Source organism: Pelophylax lessonae, assembly GCF_965119305.1.
Source record: "Pelophylax lessonae genome assembly, chromosome: 1".
Classification (NCBI taxonomy): domain Eukaryota; kingdom Metazoa; phylum Chordata; class Amphibia; order Anura; family Ranidae; genus Pelophylax; species Pelophylax lessonae.
Genome location: NC_138768.1, coordinates 362,422,626 through 362,445,650, shown reverse-complemented (window position 1 = coordinate 362,445,650; position 23,025 = coordinate 362,422,626). Strand labels below are relative to the sequence as shown.

The following is a 23,025-nucleotide window of genomic DNA, read 5'->3' as shown; positions in this document are numbered from 1 at the left end:
TGTAGTTCTCACTTTTCACATTGGGGTTCATTTACTAAATATGGAGAGTGCAAAATCTGGTGCAGCTCTGCATAGAAACCTATCAACTTCCACTTTTTTTTTTTTGTCAAAACATAATTGAACAAGCTAAAATAAAACCTGATTGGCTACCATGCACAACTTCACCAGGTTTTCCCCTCTCCAGTTTTAGTAAATCAATCCCATAGTGTCAGCTCTCAGAGAATTAATGTCATTTTTTTATTCTTTTTGCTCTATATAGAAAAGTAAAAAAATAAATAAATTGGTATGGCAATTCTTTCTAATGCTATCACCCTGGAAGAGGTGTGAGAGCTGGTATTCCCATGGCAAACAGTTATTAAGTATTTGGCAAACTTAAACCAAAAAGAAAGCTCTGTGCTTGCCACAACCATATTTATAAAGAAAAAAAAATAATATATATATATATTGTGTATATATATATATATATATATATATATATATATATATATATATATATATACTAATGTATATGTGTCACCGCCATCAGCTGTTGCGTGTTCCCACACCTCAAAATTATAAAATAACTAAATTGTGCAGTGCAACAATGTGAATAACTCAAAAAGAAAAGATACAAAAATATCCATTAATCAATAAGAAGTTCACCAATAAATTAAGTCCATATAAAACTTAAAACAAAGGTGCTTGATAATGTTCAATCTGTGATATTCATATATAAATCATTCATATGCGATCCACTTGACTTGAAAACTAAAAGTACTCTACCGCAGTGCCACCAGCTTTCACTGCAGCCTCTTACCTCCCAAATAGATCCACACTAAGGTGAGGTCTATCATGCATTTCCAGCTACTGGGTAATTATCATGAACTGTAATTCACAGCAGCCTCTGGCAGATCATCAGTCTGTCCTGGAACTCAGGATTCAGCCTATTTAGAAAGTGGGAGAAAGCATAAAAACTCTCATGGTGTAGTATATAAACACGCAATACTTTATTAAGCCCAAAGAATAGAAACTACTCATGAAGCAGGTGCACTGAAATCTCCAGTGCACAAGGTAAATCGCCTCTTTAAATGTATAAACCTCTATGGAAACAGCATGTAAAATGGCTGCTAATGGACTTCCAGGTTCAGTTCCGCCCTCTGATGCATTTCATCATGGGACCTCCTGACTTCCTCATTGTAACATGAGGAGATGTCTCACATTAATTTTTATACCCTTAATTGTGTTCATGAAACCTAGCAACAGTGGCCATTTTGTGTTGAACCAAAGTTGACCTATAGAGCTCAAATAGATTTGCTAAAAGAATAGAACAAATTACCATTTTACTGCCGTCTAAGGTATACTAAAAGGAAACATTGGTCCATTCTCAAGGCAGGAAAACAATTGGGGAGTGTATTACCAGATGTTCCAAATTTTGATGTAAACCGGCTCCTACAGTTAGGGACAGGGTGGTGATATCAGTGCCTGACCCCCCAGCAAGCAAGAGACCCTTCTATATACAAAAAAGGTTTCTTTGCCGGTACTAAGACTAAAAGCAATGCGAAAAGGAGAAAGACATTTCTCCTCCATGAATCCTATATTCCAGGACAAATTGATGATCTGCCAGAGGCTGCTTGGAATTACACTTCATGAATAATACACAGTATCTGGGAAGGCATGAAAGACCTTCCTTTGTGTGGGTCTGTTTAGGCAAGAAGCTGCAGTGAAAGGTGGTGGGCACTTCAATAGAGCACTTTTTGTCTTTAAGTCAAGTGGATTACATATGAATGATATATATATATATATATATATATATATATATATCTCACAAAAGTGAGTACACCCCTCACATTTTTGTAAATATTTTATTATATGTTTTCATGTGACAACACTGAAGAAATTACACTTTGCTACAATGTAAAGTAGTAAGTGCACAGTTTATATAACAGTGTAAATTTGCTGTCCCCTCAAAAAAACTCAACACACAGACATTCATGTCTAAACTGCTAGCAACAAAAGTGAGAACACTCCTATCAGAAGATGTCCAAATTGGGCCAAAAGTGTGAATATATTGTGAGGCCGCCATTATTTTCCAGTTCTGCCTTAACCTTTTTAGGCACGGAGTTCATCAGAGCTTCACAGGTTGCCACTGGATTCCTCTTCCACTCCTCTATGACGACATCATGGAGCTGGTGGATGTTAGAGACCTTGCGCTCCTCCACCTTCCGTTTGAGGATGCCCCACAGATGCTCAGTAGGGTTTAGGTCTGGAGACATGCTTGGCCAGTCCATCACCTTTACCCTCAGCTTCTTTAGTAAGGCAGTGGTCATCGTGGAGGTGTGTTTGGGCTCGTTATCATGTTGAACTACTGCCCTGAGGCCAAGTCCCTGAAGGAAGGGGATCATGCTCTGCTTCAGTATGTCACAGTACATGTTGGCATTCATGGTTCTCTCAATGAATTGTATTTGTACTCCTCACCTGGCTGCCGCCACACGCTTAACACCATCTGAGCCAAATAAGTTTATCTTGGTCTCATCAAACCAAAGGACATGGTTCCAGTAATCCATGTCCTTAGTCTGCTTATCTTCAGCAAACTGTTTGCAGGCTTTCTTGTGCATCATCTTTAGAAGAGGCTTCCTTCTGGGATGACAGCCATGCAGACCAGTTTGATGCAGTGTGCGGAATATGGTCTGAGCACTGACAGGCTGACCCCCCCACCCCTTCAACCTTTGCAGCAATGCTGGCAGCACTCATACGTCTATTTCCCAAAGACAACTTCTGCATATGACGCTTGGTACGTGCACTCAACTTCTTTGATTGACCATGGCGAGGCCTTTTCTGAGTGGAACCTGTCCTGTTAAACCACTGTATGGTCTTGGCCCCCGTGCTGCAGCTTAGTTTCAGGGTCTTGGCAATCTTATTATAGCCTAGGCCATCTTTATGTAGAGAAACAATTATTATTTTCAGATCCTCAGAGAGTTCTTTGCCATGAGGTGCCATGTTGAACTTCCAGTGACCAGTATGAGAGAGTGAGAGGAAAAGCACCAAATTTAACACACCTGCTCCCCATTCACACCTCAGACCTTGTAACACTAATGAGTCACATGACACTGGGAATGGAAAATGGCTAATTGTGTCCAATTTGGACATTTTCATTTAGGGGTGTACTCACTTTTGTTGCCAGCGGTTTAGACATTAATGGTTGTGTGTTGAGTTATTTTGAGGGGACAGCAAATTTACACTGTTATACAAGCTGTACACTCACTACTTTACATTGTAGCAAAGTGTCATTTCTTCAGTTTTGTCACATGAAAAGATAGAATAAAATATTTACAAAAATGTGAGGGATGTACTTACTTTTGTGAGATACTATATACAGTATACTTGAATGAAAACCATAAATTGAACATTATGAAGCACATTTGCTTTAAGTTTTATATGGACTTCATTTATTGATGGACTTTTTATTGGTTATTAGATATTTTAGTATTTTTTTTTGTTTGGGTTCTTCGCATTGTTGAGCTGCATTATTTTGATATAAAGTAAAGGCACACTGCCTTTCTGATACCAGTCCACATACCCTTTAGCGCTAGAATGTCTTTTGACAGAGGTGCAGAAAAAAGGGTTATACTCCATACCACTGGACATATGTTGTTGGTAGTAGTCACACCCTACCTAATGTGTGGAGTTAGGGATTCCATAGACCCCAAAGCAGTTTACCATTTATGCATGTGAGGAGAGAGTTAAAATAAAAAGCCACAGTATTACGTTTAATGTCATCATTAACCATATGATGTCATCATTCACTATAGTTGAATTATTACCAAATATGATTTTACAATCAGTGATGTCACAGTGTACCCTGAAAAGACACCCAAAGTTTCATACCCCATAATTGTTTTTTTGTTTTTCTTCAAAAAAGAGTGAAAAGGGAAACTTTTCTTTTGCTTCATAAATTAGAATGCAGTGATGAGTGATGAAGAGCACAGCAGTGAAAACTCTTTTATTTGTAAAGTGGGGAAAGATTAGCAACACTTAAAATAAATTGTTTGTTTGCAGTCTGTGTCCCTGTTGATGAGATTTTCTTATTTCCTGTTGAATTCCCTGTACAGAAAGTGGAAAAACTTTTCTCAGTGTAAACAGACCGCAATACATTTTAACCCTTTGTCACTCAAGCAAGAACTTTGAGAAAATTGAGTGGCATTCTGCATTTAAATGTTAACTCAGTAAGTGCCATTTGTGCTGGTGAGCATTCAAGACGCTGCACCTCTTATTATTTTTTTTTTTTTTTTTAGGTCAATGAGCTTGCTTGCAGTGTTATTAATTTTCAAAAACATTTGCTTGTGAAAGTGATTCTGATGGGAATGACAAATTATTATTTTTTTTTATCAATCTTAAATAAATGAAGCCCATGGTACTGTCTGATTTAGCAGAACTGTATCCTCATACCAATTGTCTTTATTATACTCTGCAGGCTTTTCAGATTGCAAAATCGAAAACTGTTTGAAAAAATCAAGAAAATAAAAGAACACCGACTTTGTGATGAAACATATTTTACATCTGTATAGTGTTTTATGCTGTATATGAATAGTAGATGGAAATCCTACATAAGCACATCAGTAATTGTGTAGTTTAGCATTGTAAAGGATTCCAGCACCACAGACAGCGCGGAGAATTATTTCATGCTGAAAGTGGTGTCGGAAACCATTTATGATACTTAACTGCAAGCTCACCAGTGTACTTTCTCTTGTAGAGAAATACACAGACAATGCTTTGTTTTTTTCAGGTAATTTTTATTAAACTTTTAAATAAATAACAATACATTTAAGGTAACTATATCAATAAAAACAATAGAACAAAAAGGTATTGCTCAATATCATTGAATAAAGTTGTTCATGCCACTGTCAAAAAATCTACTGCACCAGTGGTCACAACTGTATTTTTACAGCATGTCATTGGTATTGTCTGTTTAATTATAGAATAAACAGAGCTAAACGAATACCCCCGTGATCAGACTGTTGTACAATTGTACATTACATATTATAGAACCACCTCCAGCAGAATGGAAGAACAAGATGTGACTCTTTCCATTCTGTGAGATTTGCACAATTCTCAGTATTTCAAGTTTTGTCCATTATGAGCCTTTGTTCGATATTGTTACATTGCAAAAAAGCAAGGAAAATGGCCACTTCTTTAATGCATGTGGAAGAAAACATGGGGAAAAAAGTGATTGAAACGTATTTCAACTCAAAATATTCTGCCATCGTTATACATATAATTTGCCTATATGTTTCCATTAAAATATATAATACAGAATATATAGAACACACAGGCTTTATTATAAAAGCTCAGTCAAACATCTGAATAAAAGGGGTCACATGGCCTAGAATTTAAGGTTCTGTTTATTGCTGTCTGCACACTTCAGTAACGTTGGAGGCCTTGGGTAGAAACACATTTGCAGACGTGAATTTGACCTATGGATTTAGCACCGCTATTATTTTCAAGTTCTTTCTTGGTGTATCCTGGTGTGCACGGTCTTTATGCTTGGAAAAATACTTCCATTCAGACAATACCATGTCTGAAAGCTTAATTGAGTGAATCATGACAAATAATCACACAGCATTGAATTTTTATTTTTCCTTTTTGTCTGGGAATTTGCTCTTTGAAATTAGCTGTAAAGTGTGTTGGAGGGTTAACTATTTCTCACAGCTTAATACTGTTTTTTCTTCAGAGAAAAATATATGATTTCTGCTTGTTTTTGCTTTCCTTTTATCTTTTATGAAATTAAGATTGCATCTTATATTGATGATAAAAACATATTTAAAATTTTTTTCACTTACGGCATATCTGCATCTTCAAATTCAAACCTACTTAGATGCAGTGCCAGCGCAAGGTCTTTTAGCAACGAAGGCAAAAAGGCCGAAGTGTTCACCTCCAATGAACTGTAAACTACTTCAGTAACATGGGTTGTAGGTTCTGCCCTTTTTGTGTCCTCCTCTTGCTAAAGTTGCCAAAGTGGCCACCCTTTTCTGCCTACTCCTCTGCCTGGTCCTGCTTACATGTGGACAGTATTGTCGCTAATGTTTTTGTGCTCAAATTATGGAAGTAACAGATATGAACTGGCTGATTTTCCAGTAGCAGCCAAGTAGATTTCATCTGTTAGTTAATATCTGAAAATGTTACTTTAAAAGATTGCTGTGGGTTGTATTTAGGACTCATCACACATCACAACTTATGGGGTCTACCATTGTTGACATTCTTGTTAAAATGCTAGATGTCTAGCTTTGCTGTAGATCTCCCGCCTTCAATATCCTGTGTGTCACTGTGGCTTACCAAGTATGTAGATCAGGACTTCAAGTGCTATATCCATGTCCTGAGTCAGGTTTGCAGACTCCTGAATCACCTGTTTTCTCACTTAATGAATGAGCAGGACAATGATGCTGGCTGTTTGCCAGGAAGCAGGCAGGTGGCAATGTAGGCTGCAAAAAATAGAGTAAAATGCAGTGTTGTCATCTGCTATTATGACCATTTATATTTTCATTAGATCACATCTAAGTCCCAAATACTAACAATTAGGTAGAAGGATCTTCCTGAAGGACTATACTCCGTGTGATCAGAAAAAGTTACGATAAATAACATAGATAATATAGTTGACCATTTTAAGCTGCTGAAAGTGAAATGCCTTGCAACCAAGTTACAGTTGCATTTGCATTGATCTCACATTGACTGCAGTTAATTTCAGTGAGTAACAAAAACACTTTCAAGAGAGATTTTTTGTTGGTTCTGCTACTAGTGACTACATTAAAATTGCTTGTGTGATAAAGCACCTGAATTAATACTCTTAAATAAATTAACACTTCTGGAACTCTGACTCCCAAGAACGTATAGGGTTTAGGAGTAATGATTTCAAAGAGGGTGTAATGAAGACTTTGCTCAAGAAATTAATATATATATTTTTGTTTATTTTGTCCACAGGTAGAATGGATAGAACAGCAAGTGGTTAAGAGGAGAACGAAGAGGGATTATAAAGTTAGCAACATACATTCTGCCTATTTCAATGATCCAAAATGGCCAAGCATGTGGTATATTGTAAGTACATTTACTAATACACCTTTTATTCCTGGTAAATGTTTTCCTGTACACGTTCAACTTTTTTAAGAATATTTGTAATAGGTTATATAAAGTACAATATAATATATAGACCATAAAATATTATATATACGGTGTGTATACGGTGTGTATACTAGACATTATTATTATTATTATTATTATTATACTGGCAGCTCATATTACCGTGTTTTTTGAGAGTGTTATACCTTTTTTGGGGGTTTAGCCCTCGCACCACTGGATGTGATGGCCTATCTACAGAATTAGCAGTGGCTGGGGAATTTAAATAGTGATTGGAAAGATAAGGCCTCAAGTAGAGAAACCTAGCCTCAGCACTTGCCTGAAATTTAGACCAATGAGTTTGAAAGTGCTATCTGTGCTCATATGTGTAAATCAATAAATATGTGCAATAAGTACAGCTTCTATGTACAATATTGAAAAGATACTACATATAAATAAATGAAAAAATTGTACAAGTGAATATACAAACTTAAAGGTAGTGACATAAATAAATGATACCAAGTGCAGATTGTGCAATATGTTCCAAAAAGTGCTCTGTGCACATTAAGTGAATGAGTGAATGAACAATCTCTGCACAAATGTGCAATATAATGAAACCAAAAGGGCTCTGTGTACAAATTTTTTGCTAATAAACAACTCTGCTAATGTCCAAAAGATGTTGTATATACATAGTCTTTATATTTAAAGTGCAGATGCTTGAAATATAGGTGCTCCTCAGCTTACAACTAAGCTGACTTCCATCCGTGATGCATGATCCACGCGTGAAAGAATTAAATCTATAACCAGACTTTGTGGGTCATACCTGTCATATGACAGTACAACCGTTTGCGCTTGTGGGGTGTCCCCCACTGGGTAAGGTGTAGTGGATCCGGTTCAGCAGGTCTGGCCTGTATCTTCCGAGTTCCTAGATGTCTTTTCCTCCCATAGGGTCTTGCAAGGAAGCAAACTCCAGATAGTGTAGTATTTCTCCAAAAAAGTTTATTTCCACTTCAGGTACACACACACATAAATAATTTGGCATAAAAAAGATAAAATCTCATAAAAACTCATAAAAGTTGTGCGTGGCCGTCACGATGAATGGGTGAGCTAGAGTGGGATGCGGTACTGCAGCAATGCGCGTGTACCTTTCCGGTTTGCGTTCCACTCGGCTCTCACGTGACGACGCTACATGCGTTTCCACTTACGCATTTCGTCAGCACGCTGACATCCTCAGAGATCTCTGACAATTCTTCTGGGAACGCAGCCGGCGTATGTTCCACGGACTCCGGGAAGTGACGTCGTTGGTTGCCGTAACCGGAAGTATTGTGAGACTACTCATTTCTTATATGCGGACATCATTCTTTCCTATATGCGATTACCCATTCTATCCTTTGTGAGTATTTTAACTAATAATTATTAAATATACACATTCGGGCTTCACTATGTTGGTCCATCCTTTCTTTTGAGTGGCATAGAAGAAGGGGATCTATTGGGATCTTTCTTTGGAGGAGTCCAGTCCATTTGATTTACAAGGCTCATTTGACCTTTTTTAAAGGTCCATCGGCTCTGGTGAGTGGATTCCCAAAGGGATTTGTGGCACCTTTGCACCGTTTGGAGCACCTTTTGCACCTTTTGGCAGCAGCACTTTTTGAGCACATTGCACTTAGTATTGGACTATATATTTGAGCAGTTACATTGGACTGTCACACCAGTGTTTATTTTGCATTTTTTTGCACTAAGCGTCATTGCACTTAGCACTATTGCACTTTGCATCTATTGCACTGTTATCATTGTATTAGCACCTTTGCATTCTTGATTTGTGACCCTTTATTGTATTCATCTATTTTGGATTTAGCACAATTGCACTTTATGATCACCACCACATTGGTGTCCTACATTTAAATTTTACATTATAGTTTTCGCAAGCACTGTTTTTTCAGTACTCCAATTTTATACTTAGCGAACAGCAGCTGCAAATATAATTTCTCTTACGTCCTCCGACAGTCGCCGCCTCTTCATATTCGTCACATATGGGGTATTAGACTTTGCTCCGAAGCAGTAGCTAGGCAACAGAATATGTTAACATTAAAGCTTTTAACATATCCCACCCTCAAGGGGTGGTCCCCTCAGTCAATACCCTCCTACTTCCTGCAACCATATCTCAGTTTTAATGTCTAGCTTGTCAGGAGTGACTGGCTTTCTCTGTGCTGGGGCTTTCTGCCCCAGACTCTTTCTTCTTTTTGAATTTTTGTTTGAGTTTTCTCTCTATCTTTACTTAGCTGTTCTTTTTGTCAGCGTTAGTTAGTTCTTCTGATGAAGAGGATCATGCGGGCTGGGTCTCGGGCTGATCCCCCTGGTCGCAGGTCGTGGGTCAGTGGCTTCCCAGCCTGCCATCGAGCGTTCAGCCAGGTAACGCTCCTGGCACAGTGAACGACCCATCCCTGTTCGGTGCAGGGATGATTGGTGAGGTGGCTACCTCACTGGACGCTGTGCGGTTTCTTAACCCCCATTTTGTGCGTCTTGAATGCGACTCTCCCTGCCTCATGTGCAGCGGCTTGTTCGCCTGTGCGGGTCCCCCACGCCATGTGAGGTAAGTGTATTTATGTGGGGACCTGTCTGTTTGGGGGGGTGTCAGTCTGGGACTGTGTAACCTGCCTCTATTCACACTGTTTGTCTCCCTATCTCTCGGCTGCATGCTGTGGGCTGCAAGGGGGGGGAGCTGTGTGACACTGTGTGTGTCAGCCTGGTCAGTGTGAGGAGCTGTGTGCTGTGGGGCATGTTTTTTTGGCATGTTTGGGCATATACAGCGATCGCTGCGGCGATCTGACATGTGTTCTTATACAGGGATGTCATGTGTGTATTACTGCACTGTGGAGCGGCGGTTTTGGCGCCAAACGGCGCCATTTTGCCTACACTCGCTCCGGCCGCATGTTTTACATGCATGGCGGCCATTTTCTTGTAGCCTCCATAGGCTTTCATAGAGCGCACTGGCAGCATCACTTCCTCTTTCCAGGAACACCGATCGAGGCAGCAGCAGCAGCGAGGGTCTCCTCAGGTTTTATCCTTCTGTTCTTGCTATCCATTGCCTGTGTTCAGTTTGCATATTCCCTGTGGGGGTCTCATTGTGCTTGAGTGTAGTGCGGTGGGCTGCGCTTGCCGCGCTTACTTAAAGGGGCAGTTAACCCTTTATTGTCCGGCATTATAGGGGCAATGGATTCTCAGGAGGGCAAATTTCCTACCGCCTTGGTGGAAAGCCAGGGGACCGCTGTTTCCCCCCCCAGGGGGGGATTTAGCCACTATTGTGGCTGGCCTTGCTGCTCAGGTACAGATGCTGGTGGCTGCTCAATCTACTAAAAGGCCCAGAGTTGCTCTTTCCTCTGATTCTGAGGGTGAAGGTGATGGGGCTGTTATGGCGGGGGCCTCCTTATCGGGGTCCCGCTCCTCCCTAGATCTAGTGGGGTCCGAGGTGGAGGCTGAAGTTGAGGGGGTTGATAATTCTCCCCCTGGCTCGCCTGAAGAGCTTGCAATCATGGATGAATTGATTGCTTCCATAAAGCAAACGCTGCGTTTGCAGGATGAATAATGTCCCCCCGCTGCCTTGGCGGCCTATGGGACGCAGAGACGCCGCAGGTTTTTCCCTGCAATGATGATTTTCAGCGCGCTGTTAAGGAACAATGGCGCAATCTGCGCAAACCTTTTGCTGTACCAAGTAGATTCAAGCTGCGTTATCCTTTCTCGCCTTCCACTGATGAAAGGTGGTGTGTACCACCCCCAGTGGATCACGCAATTGCGGTTTTGAACAAAGCCACTGCGATTCCTGCAGAGGATTCCCCTGTGTTCCGTGATGCCACGGATAGGAGATTGGAGTCTCTTGCCCGTCATACTTATTCTGTTACGGGTTCTATGCTTAAGGCTCTGTTTGCTTCTCTCATGGCGGCCCAGGCGATCGCAAGTTGGACGCAGATGCTTAGGCGCGTCCTAGTGGCCGATTCGGCCTCGCCGGCGACCCTGGATATGGTGGATCAAATACACCAGGGTGTCATGTATCTGTGTGATGCGGACCTGGACCTGGTTCCGTTGGCTGCACGTGTGCACAGCGTGGCGGTGTTGTCTCGCCGCCTGGTTTGGTTAAAATGTTGGTCAGTGGACCAGTCCTCACGTAAGACCTTAGCCAATCTACCTTATGATGGGTCTCGCCTTTTTGGGGAGTCCTTGGATGTGTTGATTAAGGGGATCACCGGGGGTAAGAGCACTCTCTTGCCCCATTTCCCCAAGGCTAAGGGGGCTTCTGGGAAGAAGCATGCTAATTTTCGGCCCCCTCAGGGGTCCTTTCGTGCCTTTCGGCCGCACTACAAGGGCAAGCCGTTCAAAGGTCAAGGCTCTCAGAAGAAGCCCTGGTCTGGGAAACAGAAGTCCGGTCAATCCGGATCTGTAGCCCATAACAGTACGGCCTGAAGGGGCGCCCTCACCCAGTTTTGGGGTGGGGGGACGCTTGCTCGGTTTTCTTCAGCCCTGGTTGGCCCGTGTGCGGGACAGATGGGTTCAGGAGATCGTTCGATCTGGTTACAAGATCGAGTTTCTCTCTCGGCCGGAGAGCAGATTTTTTCCCTCAAATCTTCAACTGTCTCCAGAGCGTTTGCGGGACCTGCACCTTGCGGTGCGGGACCTGAGGGCTCAGGGAGTGGTGGTTCCGGTGCCTCATCGGGACAGATTTCGGGGGTTTTATTCCAATCTGTTCACCGTGCCCAGAAAGGAGGGCAAGGTTCGTCCGATTCTGGACTTGAAGGCTCTGAACCGCTCTGTGCGGGTTCGCGAGTTCTGCATGGAATCCCTGCGGTCGGTGGTGGCTGCCCTGGTTCCGGGGGAATTCATGGCCTCCATCAATTTGAAGGATGCGTATCTTCACATCCCCATTTTCGAGGGTCACCAGAGGTTCCTTCGATTTGCCATTGCGGAGGATCACTACCAGTTCGTGGCGTTGCCTTTTGGTCTCGCCTCGGCTCCGCGGGTCTTCACCAAGGTGCTTGCACCGGTTCTGGCATTATTGAGGGCCCAGGGCATTTCTGTCCTGGGGTATCTGGACGACATTCTGGTTCGGTCTGCGACCAGCCAGGGTCTGGAGAAGGACCTGTCTGTCACGATGCAAACTCTGCAGGAGTTTGGTTGGACGATAAATTTTCCAAAGTCGACACTGAGTCCGTCAGTTCATCTTCCCTACCTGGGAATGATTCTGGACTCGGTGCAGGCGAAGGTCTTCCTGCCGGAAAACAAATTCAGAACTCTTCAGGAGGAAGTCAGGTCCCTCAGGGACGTTCCGCACTCATCTCTGCGGACGTGCATGAGATGTCTGGGATTGATGGTCTCGGCTTTCGAGGCGATTCCCTTCGCCCAGTTTCACACGCGGGGTCTCCAAGCGGAGATCCTGTCCAGGTGGGACGGGCAACCTCAATCTCTGGATCTTCAAATCTCGTTGAGTCATCGCACCAGAAGAAACCTTCTGTGGTGGCTCCGGTCCCCGATGATGTCCGGGGGCAAGTCGTTTCGTCCTGTCTCGTGGACGGTGATCACCACGGATGCCAGCCTGTCGGGCTGGGGTGGTGTTCTGGGCGTTCTGTCCGCCCAGGGAACTTGGTCGGAGGGGGAGTCTTCCCTTCCGATCAACATTCTGGAATTGCGTGCGATAAATCTCTGTCTTCATCGCTGGACGGACCGGCTGCAGGGCGGCCCGGTTCGGGTGCAGACGGACAATGCCACGGCGGTGGCCTACATCAACCACCAAGGGGGCACCAGGAGTGCCCGAGCGGCTCGAGAAGTGGCCGACATTCTGTCTTGGGCCGAGACTCATGTCCCGGCGATAACGGCGGTTCACATTCCGGGGGTGGAGAACTGGCAGGCGGACTATCTGAGTCGCCAGACCCTGGATCAGGGGGAATGGTCTCTCCACCCGGCTGTCTTCCAGATGTTGTGCGCGAAGTGGGGTCTTCCAGATGTGGACCTGTTCGCGTCTCGTCTCAACAACAAGGTGAGAAGGTTCGTGGCAAGGACGCGCGATCCTCGGGCAGACGCGTCGGACGCGTTAGTGGCCCCGTGGCATCAGTATAGACTGATGTACGCGTTTCCACCGATTCAGTTGCTGTCCAGGTTCCTTCGCAGGTTACACTCGGAACGCAGCACGGTGATTCTTGTGGCACCGGACTGGCCTCGCCGGTCCTGGTACGCAGACCTCGTGAATCTGGCGGTCGACGCCCCGTGGCGTCTGCCTCTTCGAGACGATCTCCTGTCTCAAGGACCGATATACCATCCTGCTTTACAGTCGCTGGCTTTGACGGCCTGGCTGTTGAGACCGAGGTCCTGAAGGAGAAGGGTCTATCTCCAGAGGTCGTTCATACTTTGATCAACGCGAGGAAGTCTTCCTCGGGGAAGGTTTATTACCGTACTTGGAAGGCCTATTTTGCCTGGTGTGAGTCCAGGGGGTTTTCACCCCGCACGTACTCGGTTTCCCGTGTGCTGTCTTTCCTTCAAACGGGTGTCGATCAGCGTTTGGCGCTGGCTACGATAAAGGGTCAGCTGTCTGCGCTGGCCGTTCTGTTTCAACGTCCCGTGGCTTCCAACTCCTTGGTTGGCACTTTTGTTCAGGGTGTGCGGCATCTGGTTCCTCCTAGGAGGGATCCTTTGCCCCCTTGGGACTTGAATCTCGTTCTGTCTGTGTTGCAACGTGCTCCTTTTGAACAGATCAGGGAGATCTCGTTGTCTATGTTGTCCAAAAAGGTCGCCTTTTTGGTGGCGATCACTTCGGCTCGCAGAGTGTCGGAGCTGGCAGCTTTGTCCTGCAAGTCTCCGTATCTGGTTGTTCATTTGGATAAGGTGGTCTTGCGACCTAATCCTTCTTTTCTTCCGAAACGAGTTTCGGAATTTCATCTTAATGAGGATATTGTCTTGCCTTCGCTGTGCGCGGAGCCTAAACATCCAAAGGAGGTGAGATTACATTCTCTGGATGTTGTTCGGGCGATAAGGGTTTACCTTAAATCGACTGAGTCTTTTCGAAAGACGGACTCCTTGTTTGTTCTTCCAGAGGGTCCTCGGAAGGGCATGGCGGCTTCGGCCTCTACCATTGCCAAATGGATCATGCAGACCGTTGAACAGGCCTATGCCTTGCAGGGGAAGGTTCCCCCTGTGCCTGTGAAGGCGCACTCTACTAGATCTCTGAGTACGTCTTGGGCCTGTCGTCATGGGGCTTCTGTAGCCCAGGTGTGTAAGGCGGGACTTGGTAGACCGTACACACGTTCACAAGATTCTACAAAGTAGATGTTCAGGCATCGGCGGATGCTTCCTTTGGCCGCAAGGTTCTTAGTGCGGCAATTCCCTAGGGTCCCTTATGGGGACCTCTGGCTGTTGGGATACATTTTTTATCCCCTGGTTATTTGTCTTTTCCTGGGTTGTTGCTCCTGTTGAGCACTTGTTTTTCCTGTTGCCCAGCTGGTTTCCTTCCTTTGGTAAGGTTCCTTTCTTTGATGCGGAGGCTGCATTGCCTTTTCGGCGCGGATGCGTTTCCCACCCCTCATGTTTGCACTGCTTTGGGACGTCCCCATATGTGACGAATATGAAGAGGCGGCGACTGTCGGAGGACGTAAGAGAAAACGGAATTTTTGTAAAATCTTACCTGTAAAATTCCTTTCTCTGAGTCCTCCGACAGTCGCCGCCCCCGCCCCTCTTTTGGGGTTTGGTTGTATACTCTACTGCTATTCCACTAAAACTGAGATATGGTTGCAGGAAGTAGGAGGGTATTGACTGAGGGGACCACCCCTTGAGGGTGGGATATGTTAAAAGCTTTAATGTTAACATATTCTGTTGCCTAGCTACTCCTTCGGAGCAAAGTCTAATACCCCATATGTGACGAATATGAAGAGGCGGCGACTGTCGGAGGACTCAGAGAAAGGAATTTTACAGGTAAGATTTTACAAAAATTCCGTTTTTTTGGAAATTTTTGTTCCTAGCGCGGGTTTAAATTATATATTTTGTCATTTTTAGAAAAATTGTTATGGTTAGAATTTTCTTCCACATTAGGTCCTGCTCTTTAAAGGGTTTTCCATGATAGGTCAAAATTGCTGCCCAATTTTCTGTTGGATGTAATATATTGGGGTGATTCCTTCCATATATTTTTCTGAAAGCAACAGCGAGATCGTGTTCTACTTCATTAGCCTATAGGCTGGGAGTTTCAACTATTTCTAATGTAGGTTTGTTTAAGAACATGACCTGATTATCACAGATTAGCTGCGGAGCTGATCTGTGTCTTCCTGTTTGCGTATGTTTTTTACCTTTTGCGGCTGTAGGTCTGCTTGAACCTGTGTTTCCACAAGTTTGGGCTCTGCTCTTACTGCACTGACTTAGCAGCTATGGGTTTTGCCCGCTTCACCTGATGGTTAATATACCTTCCCTCCAGCTACTTCCTGTCCCGCCCCCTCATGTATCTACCTATTTAAATCCCACTCAGACCAGTTTCTGGTTGCTTAAACAACACTTGTTTCTGAGCCCCTTCCGTGCAATCATTCCTAACCTGACTTCTCATGGACTAATCTCTTCTGTACTGACTCGGCTATGTCTCCTGATTAAGTTTTTCTGCTGCCCGCCCAGACCTTGGCTCGTTATCCGGCTCTCCTTTTGCTCCATACATCCATCCGCCCATCCGTGCCTGCATTTTGTCTTTGGGAACTCTCTCACGAGCAGGGTGAATCTGGGGGTCGTGACCTGGGGTCAGCACACAGCTAAGTCCAAACTCCCGAGAGGGGGTCCCTGGCAGAACACTAGCTGGCCTTTAGATTCCATGCCCCAGGGGATCCAGTGTCACCTGCTCCCCTATGGGCTCACACTCGTTGTTTGCTCAAGCCATGAGCTCCTCAGAGAGTCTGTCACCGGCCGAAGACCAAATGCAAAAACTAGTTCAGAGCCTTAACTCCCAGCAGGCTAATCAAGAGTGAATAATTCTGTTTTTACAGGATCTTACCTCCCGCCTGGATCGCCTGCAAGCCACTGTAACCTTGACCTCTTCAGTCCCTGCTTCTGCCTCATCGGTTTTACTGTTACCTGCAACACCTGGCAATCCCTGCCTGCGTCTGCCGCCACCACCACCTCATTTTTCTGGTGACCCTAAGGCTTGTTGTGGCTTCATTTGTCAGTGTTCCATCCACTTAGAACTTTTCTGCCACCATTTTCCAGCAGATCGCACCAAAGTGGCATATATCATCTCCCTCCTTTCTGGTGATGCCCTTGCTTATGCCTCCCCACTCTGGGAATGACCAGATCCTATTACCTCCAACCTCCATGCATTTTTTGATCCATTCCGGAAAACTTTTGACGACCTTGGCAGAGTGTCTTCTGCTGCTGGGGCCCTCCTTCGTCTTTGTAAGCAAGGAATGACAGTCGGTCAATACGCAGTTTAATTTCATACGCTGGCTGCGGAACTCACATAGAATAATGAGGCTCTTACTGCTACCTTCTGGCAAGGCCTAGCGTGTAAAGGATGAACTCGCTGGATGCACCATTCCTACCATGCTCGAAGATTTGAACGCATTGGGCATTCAAATAGACATACGCTTTCAGGAACGGGCCCTGGAAAGATCCAGATCAATTCGTCCTCCTTCTGGTCGTCCAACACAGGTTTCCCAAATACCTATGGAACCCTCTCCAACCTCTCAAACCTCGGAAGAACCTATGCAGCTCGGGCGAACTCGCCTCACTCTAGAGGAACTCACCAGTCACTTTAGTTTGGGCTTGTGGCTTTACTGTGGCGTAAAAGGACATCTTTTGAATTCTTGTCCAGCTTGTCTGGGAAACTCCAGGGTCTAGGTCACTAGGAGGTGATCTAAACCGATCCCCTAATTCTGTCAGCTTCCCTCGTTTCACCCTACCCGTGTCTATCTAATAGGCTCAAAATGCTTACCAACTCTCTGCATATGTGGACACTGGAGCAGCCGGAAACATCATTGAGCAATCCTTGGCCTCCGAGTTGGGCATTCCTTTAGTTGCCCTGACTATACCCCTCTCCGTAACTGCAGTAGATGGCTCCTTCCTGCCAATTGGCCCCATCCGGTTTCAAACGCCTCCTATTGTGTTACACATTGGGGTTTTGCTTGGTGAGGAAACTTCTTTCCTAATTCTGCCTAAATCCTCCAGTCCCATCATTCTGGGCCTCCTGTGGTTGCAGAAACACCCACCGCATCTAGATTGGAACTCTGGACAAGTATTGGCCTGGGGGCCTCAGTGTCATGAACGATGTGTGTCCAAGGTACCACCTCTTTCCGTCCCTCTGCCTGAACCTCCGCAGCTCCCATTTTGACTTCCCAATACCAGTCCTTCCATGATGTTTTTTGTAAAAAGTGCGCTTCCTCCTCACAGAGACTAAAAAAAAAAATGGGTGTGCTCTTGGCCAGAATTCTTAAAATGTGCCACATCCCTTGATAATTCGAGAATTGGGAGGATTCCCCTGGGGTGGGATTTTTTAGGCACATAATTAATAGAGATATTAAGTATAATTATAATATTTTATTAGACAAAAATTAACAGAAAATATAAGGTTAAAAACAATTGCAAGCAAGAAGCATTATACCATTACAGTAACCAACCACATTGTACAAAGGCCAAAACCCGACGCGTTTCGAAGACTGTAAAGCTTCTTCCTCAGGGGTGGCTTTGAGTGGTGTTCTGTTAACATGAAATATAGTCAAGTTCCCGATCTACCTTGGCATTGTTTTTCTATAGATTTTATCTCAGATCTTCCCCCTTCGGCAGGGTCTACAATCATCTGGGTAGTGGTGGATCGGTTCTCTAAAATGTGCCACTTGATTCCTCTCCCAGGTCTACCTACAGCTACCAGTCTTGCCATGACTTTCATCAAGGAAATCTTTTGTCTCAATGTGATGCCTTCATCGTTGTCTCTGATAGGGTAATTCAATTTATAGCTCGGTTTTGGAGAGCCTTTGGCAGCTCCTTCAGGATTAAATCGGGAGTTTTCATCTGCCTTTCATCCCCAGACCAATGGCCAAACAGAATGTGTCAATCAAAATGTAGAACGTTATCTCCATGCCTTCATCTCAGCGGACCAAGATGACTGGGTGGAACTTTTGCCCTGGGCAGAGTTTGCCTTAAACCACTACTCCAATGCCAGTATTGGAAAATCTCTCTTCTTCACTGTTTACTGGCAGTATCCATCTGTTCCCTTTCCTGTTCCAAACTCTTCTCTCGTACCAGCAGCAGCTGAAACTCAAAGGACCTTCAACTCAATCTGGAAAGATGTTTCTAAGAATCTTCATCTGGATGCTTCCAGGCATTAAACGGCAGCAGATCGTCATCGTCGCCCTGGTTTTAAGTTCCTACCTGGTGATAAAGTTTGGCACTCTTCCAAGCACATTCTACTCCAGGTGCCCTCAATGAAATTTGCCCCTCGCTTCATTGGTCCCTTTCCAATTCTCTGTCAGATCATCCCCATTGCTTTCAAGCTCCGCCTGCCCTCTCATCTCAGGATCCCCAATGGATTCTATGTCTCCCTGCTCAGGCCACTGATCCACAATTGCTTCTCTCGCCCTTCTTCTCATCCTGCTCCTGTTGCAGATAAAATGGACCAGTATGAGATTAAAGAAATATTGAACTCCAAATACTCCCGGGGAAAGTTACTCTTTCTGATTGATTGAAAGGGCTACAGCCCCACGCTTGGTGACCAATTTTTATCAGAAATCTCCCTCCAAACCAGCCCCTAGACGTGTGTGTGTGTGTGTGTGGTAGGGGGGGGGGGGTACTGTCACAGATAAGCTGCGGAGATGATCTGTGTCTTACTGTTTGCAGATGTTTTTTAGCTTTTGCTGCTGTAGGTCTGCTGGCACCTGTGGTTCCACAAGCTTGTGCTCTGCTCTTGCTACACTGACTTAGCGGCTATGGGTGTCGCCGGCTTCACCTGATGGGTAATATACCTTCCTTTCTAGCCTTCATTGTGTCTCCCTATTTAAATCCCACTCAGACCAGTTTCTGGTTGCTTGAGCAACAATTGTTCCTGAGCCTCTTCCGTGCAATCATTCCTAACCTGACTTCTCATGGACTGATCTCATGTGTACCAACTCGGCTAGTTCTGATTAGGTTTGTCTGCTGCCCGCCCAGACTTTGGCTCGTTATCCGGCTCTCCTTTTGTTCCATTCATCCATCCATGCCTGAACTGTGTCTTTGGGAACTCTCCCTGCGAGCAAAGTGAACCTGGGAGTCATGACCTGGGGTCAGCACGCAGCTAAGTCCAAAATCCTGTGAGGGGGTCCCCGGCAGAACGCCGGCTGGCCCTTAGATTCCACACCCTGGGGGATCCCATGTCACCTGCTCACCTGTGGGCTCACACTCGTTGAATCATGACACTGATCTTCTAAGGGATATATGCAATTAAGTATACTTGGTTAGGGCTCAGTGTGCAGCATGTCAGTGGATGTTCTTAGAGTATAGTTTGTCAAAGGAAATCACAAAGTTCACATACAAATGCTGCAGGACAGGCAAATTTTGTCTGACACACCTCCCATCATGTTTATGGACCATTAACATCTGTCTTGGCACATTCTATAGTAATTGGATTAAGGTGAATGAGAATAGTGTGGCTATAAATGCTAGGGTATGTTCCTGACACTAGTTGTAACAGCGGAAGTTAGTTCTATCAGTATTGAAACATATTAAAGAGCAAGTTCTGTTGAATGTAATTAGTTACTACTACTACTTACTAATTAAGTTTTAATATTAAGGAGGGTTTTTTTTAGATTCATTAACAAAATGGTAAGTCCTCCACTGGGAAACGTATGTCAAGTGGAGGTAGTCACTTCATTAAGTGATTCTGATTAGTTGTTTCATAGAAGATTTACAACAAAAATGGAGTGACTGCCCACCCTTTTGTGGTGCAATACAGCACTGATCTGAGATATATGTTAAAGGCCTAGTCTTCTGTTCCTAAGTCAATAAGCTTTTTGCTTTAAGAAAGTTCAAAATCCTCTGAATACAGTGTAAGACATGACATAAATATTGACATGCAATGTGGTGCTGAAGAATACAAGATGAATACAGTGCATTTGGAAAGCAATCAATGCTTAACAAGACTTACTGGCTCAATACAATATGCTACAAGAGGTGCTGGTCAGGTACAGTGTGTTGGCAGTTGTACTGGTGTAGAATAAAATGTAGCTTTTTTCGGTATATTATTCTGACAGTTAAGAAAAATGCTTTGTTATTTGCAATTGTTACACTAGTTACAAAGTGCAGCTAGTAAAATAGCTCAAAACAAAATGACTATGTCTGTTCTTTTTTTGAGAAATGTGTGCTCCTGATCTAAAACTTGTTTTTAAGCTTGTAATTGTGTTGATCATAAAATTAGAGGTTTTGTGCTCTCTCTTGCAATATACTGTATACAGCCACAATGGAATGTCTTTTCCCTGTCACACTTGGTTAGGCATTGTTGATCTTTGCAATCTAAACACATCTGCTGTTATACTCATGTGGTGTAAGAGAAATTAGCTCTTGATCACAAAGAAATATCAGAACACTGACATGTTTATCAAATACTGTAGTCATTAAGCTAATATTGGTAGGGGTTCTTTGTGATTAATGACCAATTCTATTTTTTTTTACAAAAAATGTCTAGTTGAATTATAGCCCATGGCAGAAATGTGTAAATACTGTTTAGATTTATTGTAGTGCACACATAAATAGTCAACATTGTCTCCATCTGGAACATATGAGGAATAAATCTCAGATTTCCTCTTGTAAAGCTTTTCCATAGTTTTACCTGGAGGGTAAACATTTATAATAAAAATCCAATTTACCATCTAACATAATTTTGCAAATTAAAAGTAGCCTACAATTGATAACGTTTATGTCTGGTGCAGTTCTCAGTCAAGGATAAATGCTTTCATAATTTAGAGAGATAAACCATCAGATCAGCATTTTCTCAACCAATTAAAGAATTGCAAATATCTCTGTTGAAATTGTACCATCACATCAAATAGGCTTTTTGATCATGCCACATAAAAGAGTGAATTCTATCCTATTACATGTCTCACATGGTAAATACAGTTTCACTTCACAGCTCACTTGATAGCTGATTGTTCTTTGCAGTAAATTAAATGCTTCCTGTGTCAGTTTTTAGAATATTTCCCTGATAATTGCTTAAAGTGAAAGTCTAGCCTTTTTTTAAATTATTTTTTGTTTAATTCTTTTTGTTCTAGTGTACCCATTGGAGGATTATTCCTTTCTTCCTGTGTGTTCACAGGGACAGGAAGAGAACAGAAGCTATCAAATGAGACAAAAACAGCAGTACAAAACCTTCTTTTGTTAGTAGAGTGGGGAAGGGCTAGAACCATTTCAGACTTTATTTTCCCCTCACTTCTCTCTCTACCTGAAATGCCATTCAGTTCCTGTCCCTATGAACACACAGTAGTAAAGGGGATGTCTCCCCCTCTGGTACACAAATGGAAACGAAAACATGAGAAAGGTTTCAGCCATTCTCCTTTCTATTGAGCTAACTAAAACACGTTGGTTAGGGTGTCACTTTACAGTGACTCTGTTCACCTCCTATTCCAGAGATGCTGGAAATTAGGAAATCTCTCCAAGGTGAAGGGACGTTTTCACCCAAACAAGTGTCACTATTAGGATATTTACCTTCATCTCTAGGGACAACTGTAACATTTCAGACTTCCCATTACTTTCTGTCCCAATGACAGTGGTCACCAGGACAGAAAGGGTAAATTTACTCAGTAGGACACAAACAGCAAAGAAAATCTGGCAGGGGTTCTAATTCTTTCCTAATATAAAAAAAAAAAGGATTAGCTCTATATTCACTAACCTAATATATATATATTTATTTTTATATTTATATTATTCTTACTAATACCTGAATTTGTCAGATTTTAATTTGATTGGTGGCTGGGAAAAACTATTTAGCACTGAGAGGCTGTGAGAGACATAATGGAGCCTTCATGTTTCTTCTCCAGTATCACACAGAGGGGTTCTCGGACAAGCAAATTACCAACAGTAGACAATGGGCTGGACTTATGTAATACAGCAATGCCTAGAATAAAGTTAAACACCTTTATAGCTTGTCAGAATTATAGTGTAAGTTCACCCTTTCAGAAACGGTGAACTAACACCCTACATCCTCCTCCTATCCCTGTCCCCGCTGTACTTACCTCTGTGGGTAATAAGCTGCCAGTGCCCACGAAAACAAATGTAGCAAACCTAGGATTTGAAGTCCCTACTTTTCACCCTCTTCTTTCTGCAGGTCTTCTAGATCAGAATGATTCTGATTGATCGGCATTTGTGCAAAGATTTACAGCCAAAACTACCCAAAAATAGCTTTTTTTCTCAGTTTGAAATGACCAAACTGCTGCTGTATTTAAACCAAGCTAAACATTTAAAGCCTAAACTTTCCTATAGTTTTTAGATCTGTTCTGGTTTCCACCAGACTACTCATGGTCTATTACTGCTAGATAACAAACGTTGCAGCCAAAACTACCTAAAAACTTTTTTCAAGGTAAAATGAATCAGATTGGGGAAGCTTCTGCTTTACTTAGGTCAAGTTAAATCTAAAAATTTAAATAAAGATCAATGACACATCCTAAATATATAATGCTGGAATACAGTGTTTCTGACATTGCCGTGAAAATCGCACTGATGCCTAATATCACATACTGTACTGCTTTAAGGCATCTCCCAAGTATCCCTTTGCCTAATAGACTTGACAATGAAAATAATTGTTTTTCAAAATTTGCCCCCCCCCCCCACCCCACAGACTTCAATGGGGTTTAGATTAAAGTTTGCAATTTCCAAACTTTACCGTGGATTCACTAAACAGTTTGCAAACTCAACTCAGGCCAATTTGTTTATCACTAGTCCTCACTATAGTGATTGCTTTAACATGTGGGCATAAAGTGT

General features: G+C 43.3%; 1 protein-coding gene across 4 annotated transcripts in view; it reads left to right on the top strand.

Moving 5' to 3' along the window:
- Positions 1-23,025, top strand: part of PCSK5 (proprotein convertase subtilisin/kexin type 5) — a 684,033-nt gene that overhangs the window by 122,359 nt on the left and 538,649 nt on the right. For all 4 annotated transcript variants that reach the window (XM_082244075.1, XM_082244078.1, XM_082244077.1 and 1 more), the window contains exon 3: positions 6,952-7,065. In XM_082244075.1, the coding sequence (XP_082100201.1) occupies positions 6,952-7,065 (114 nt within the window). The remainder of the gene's footprint in view (positions 1-6,951; positions 7,066-23,025) is intronic.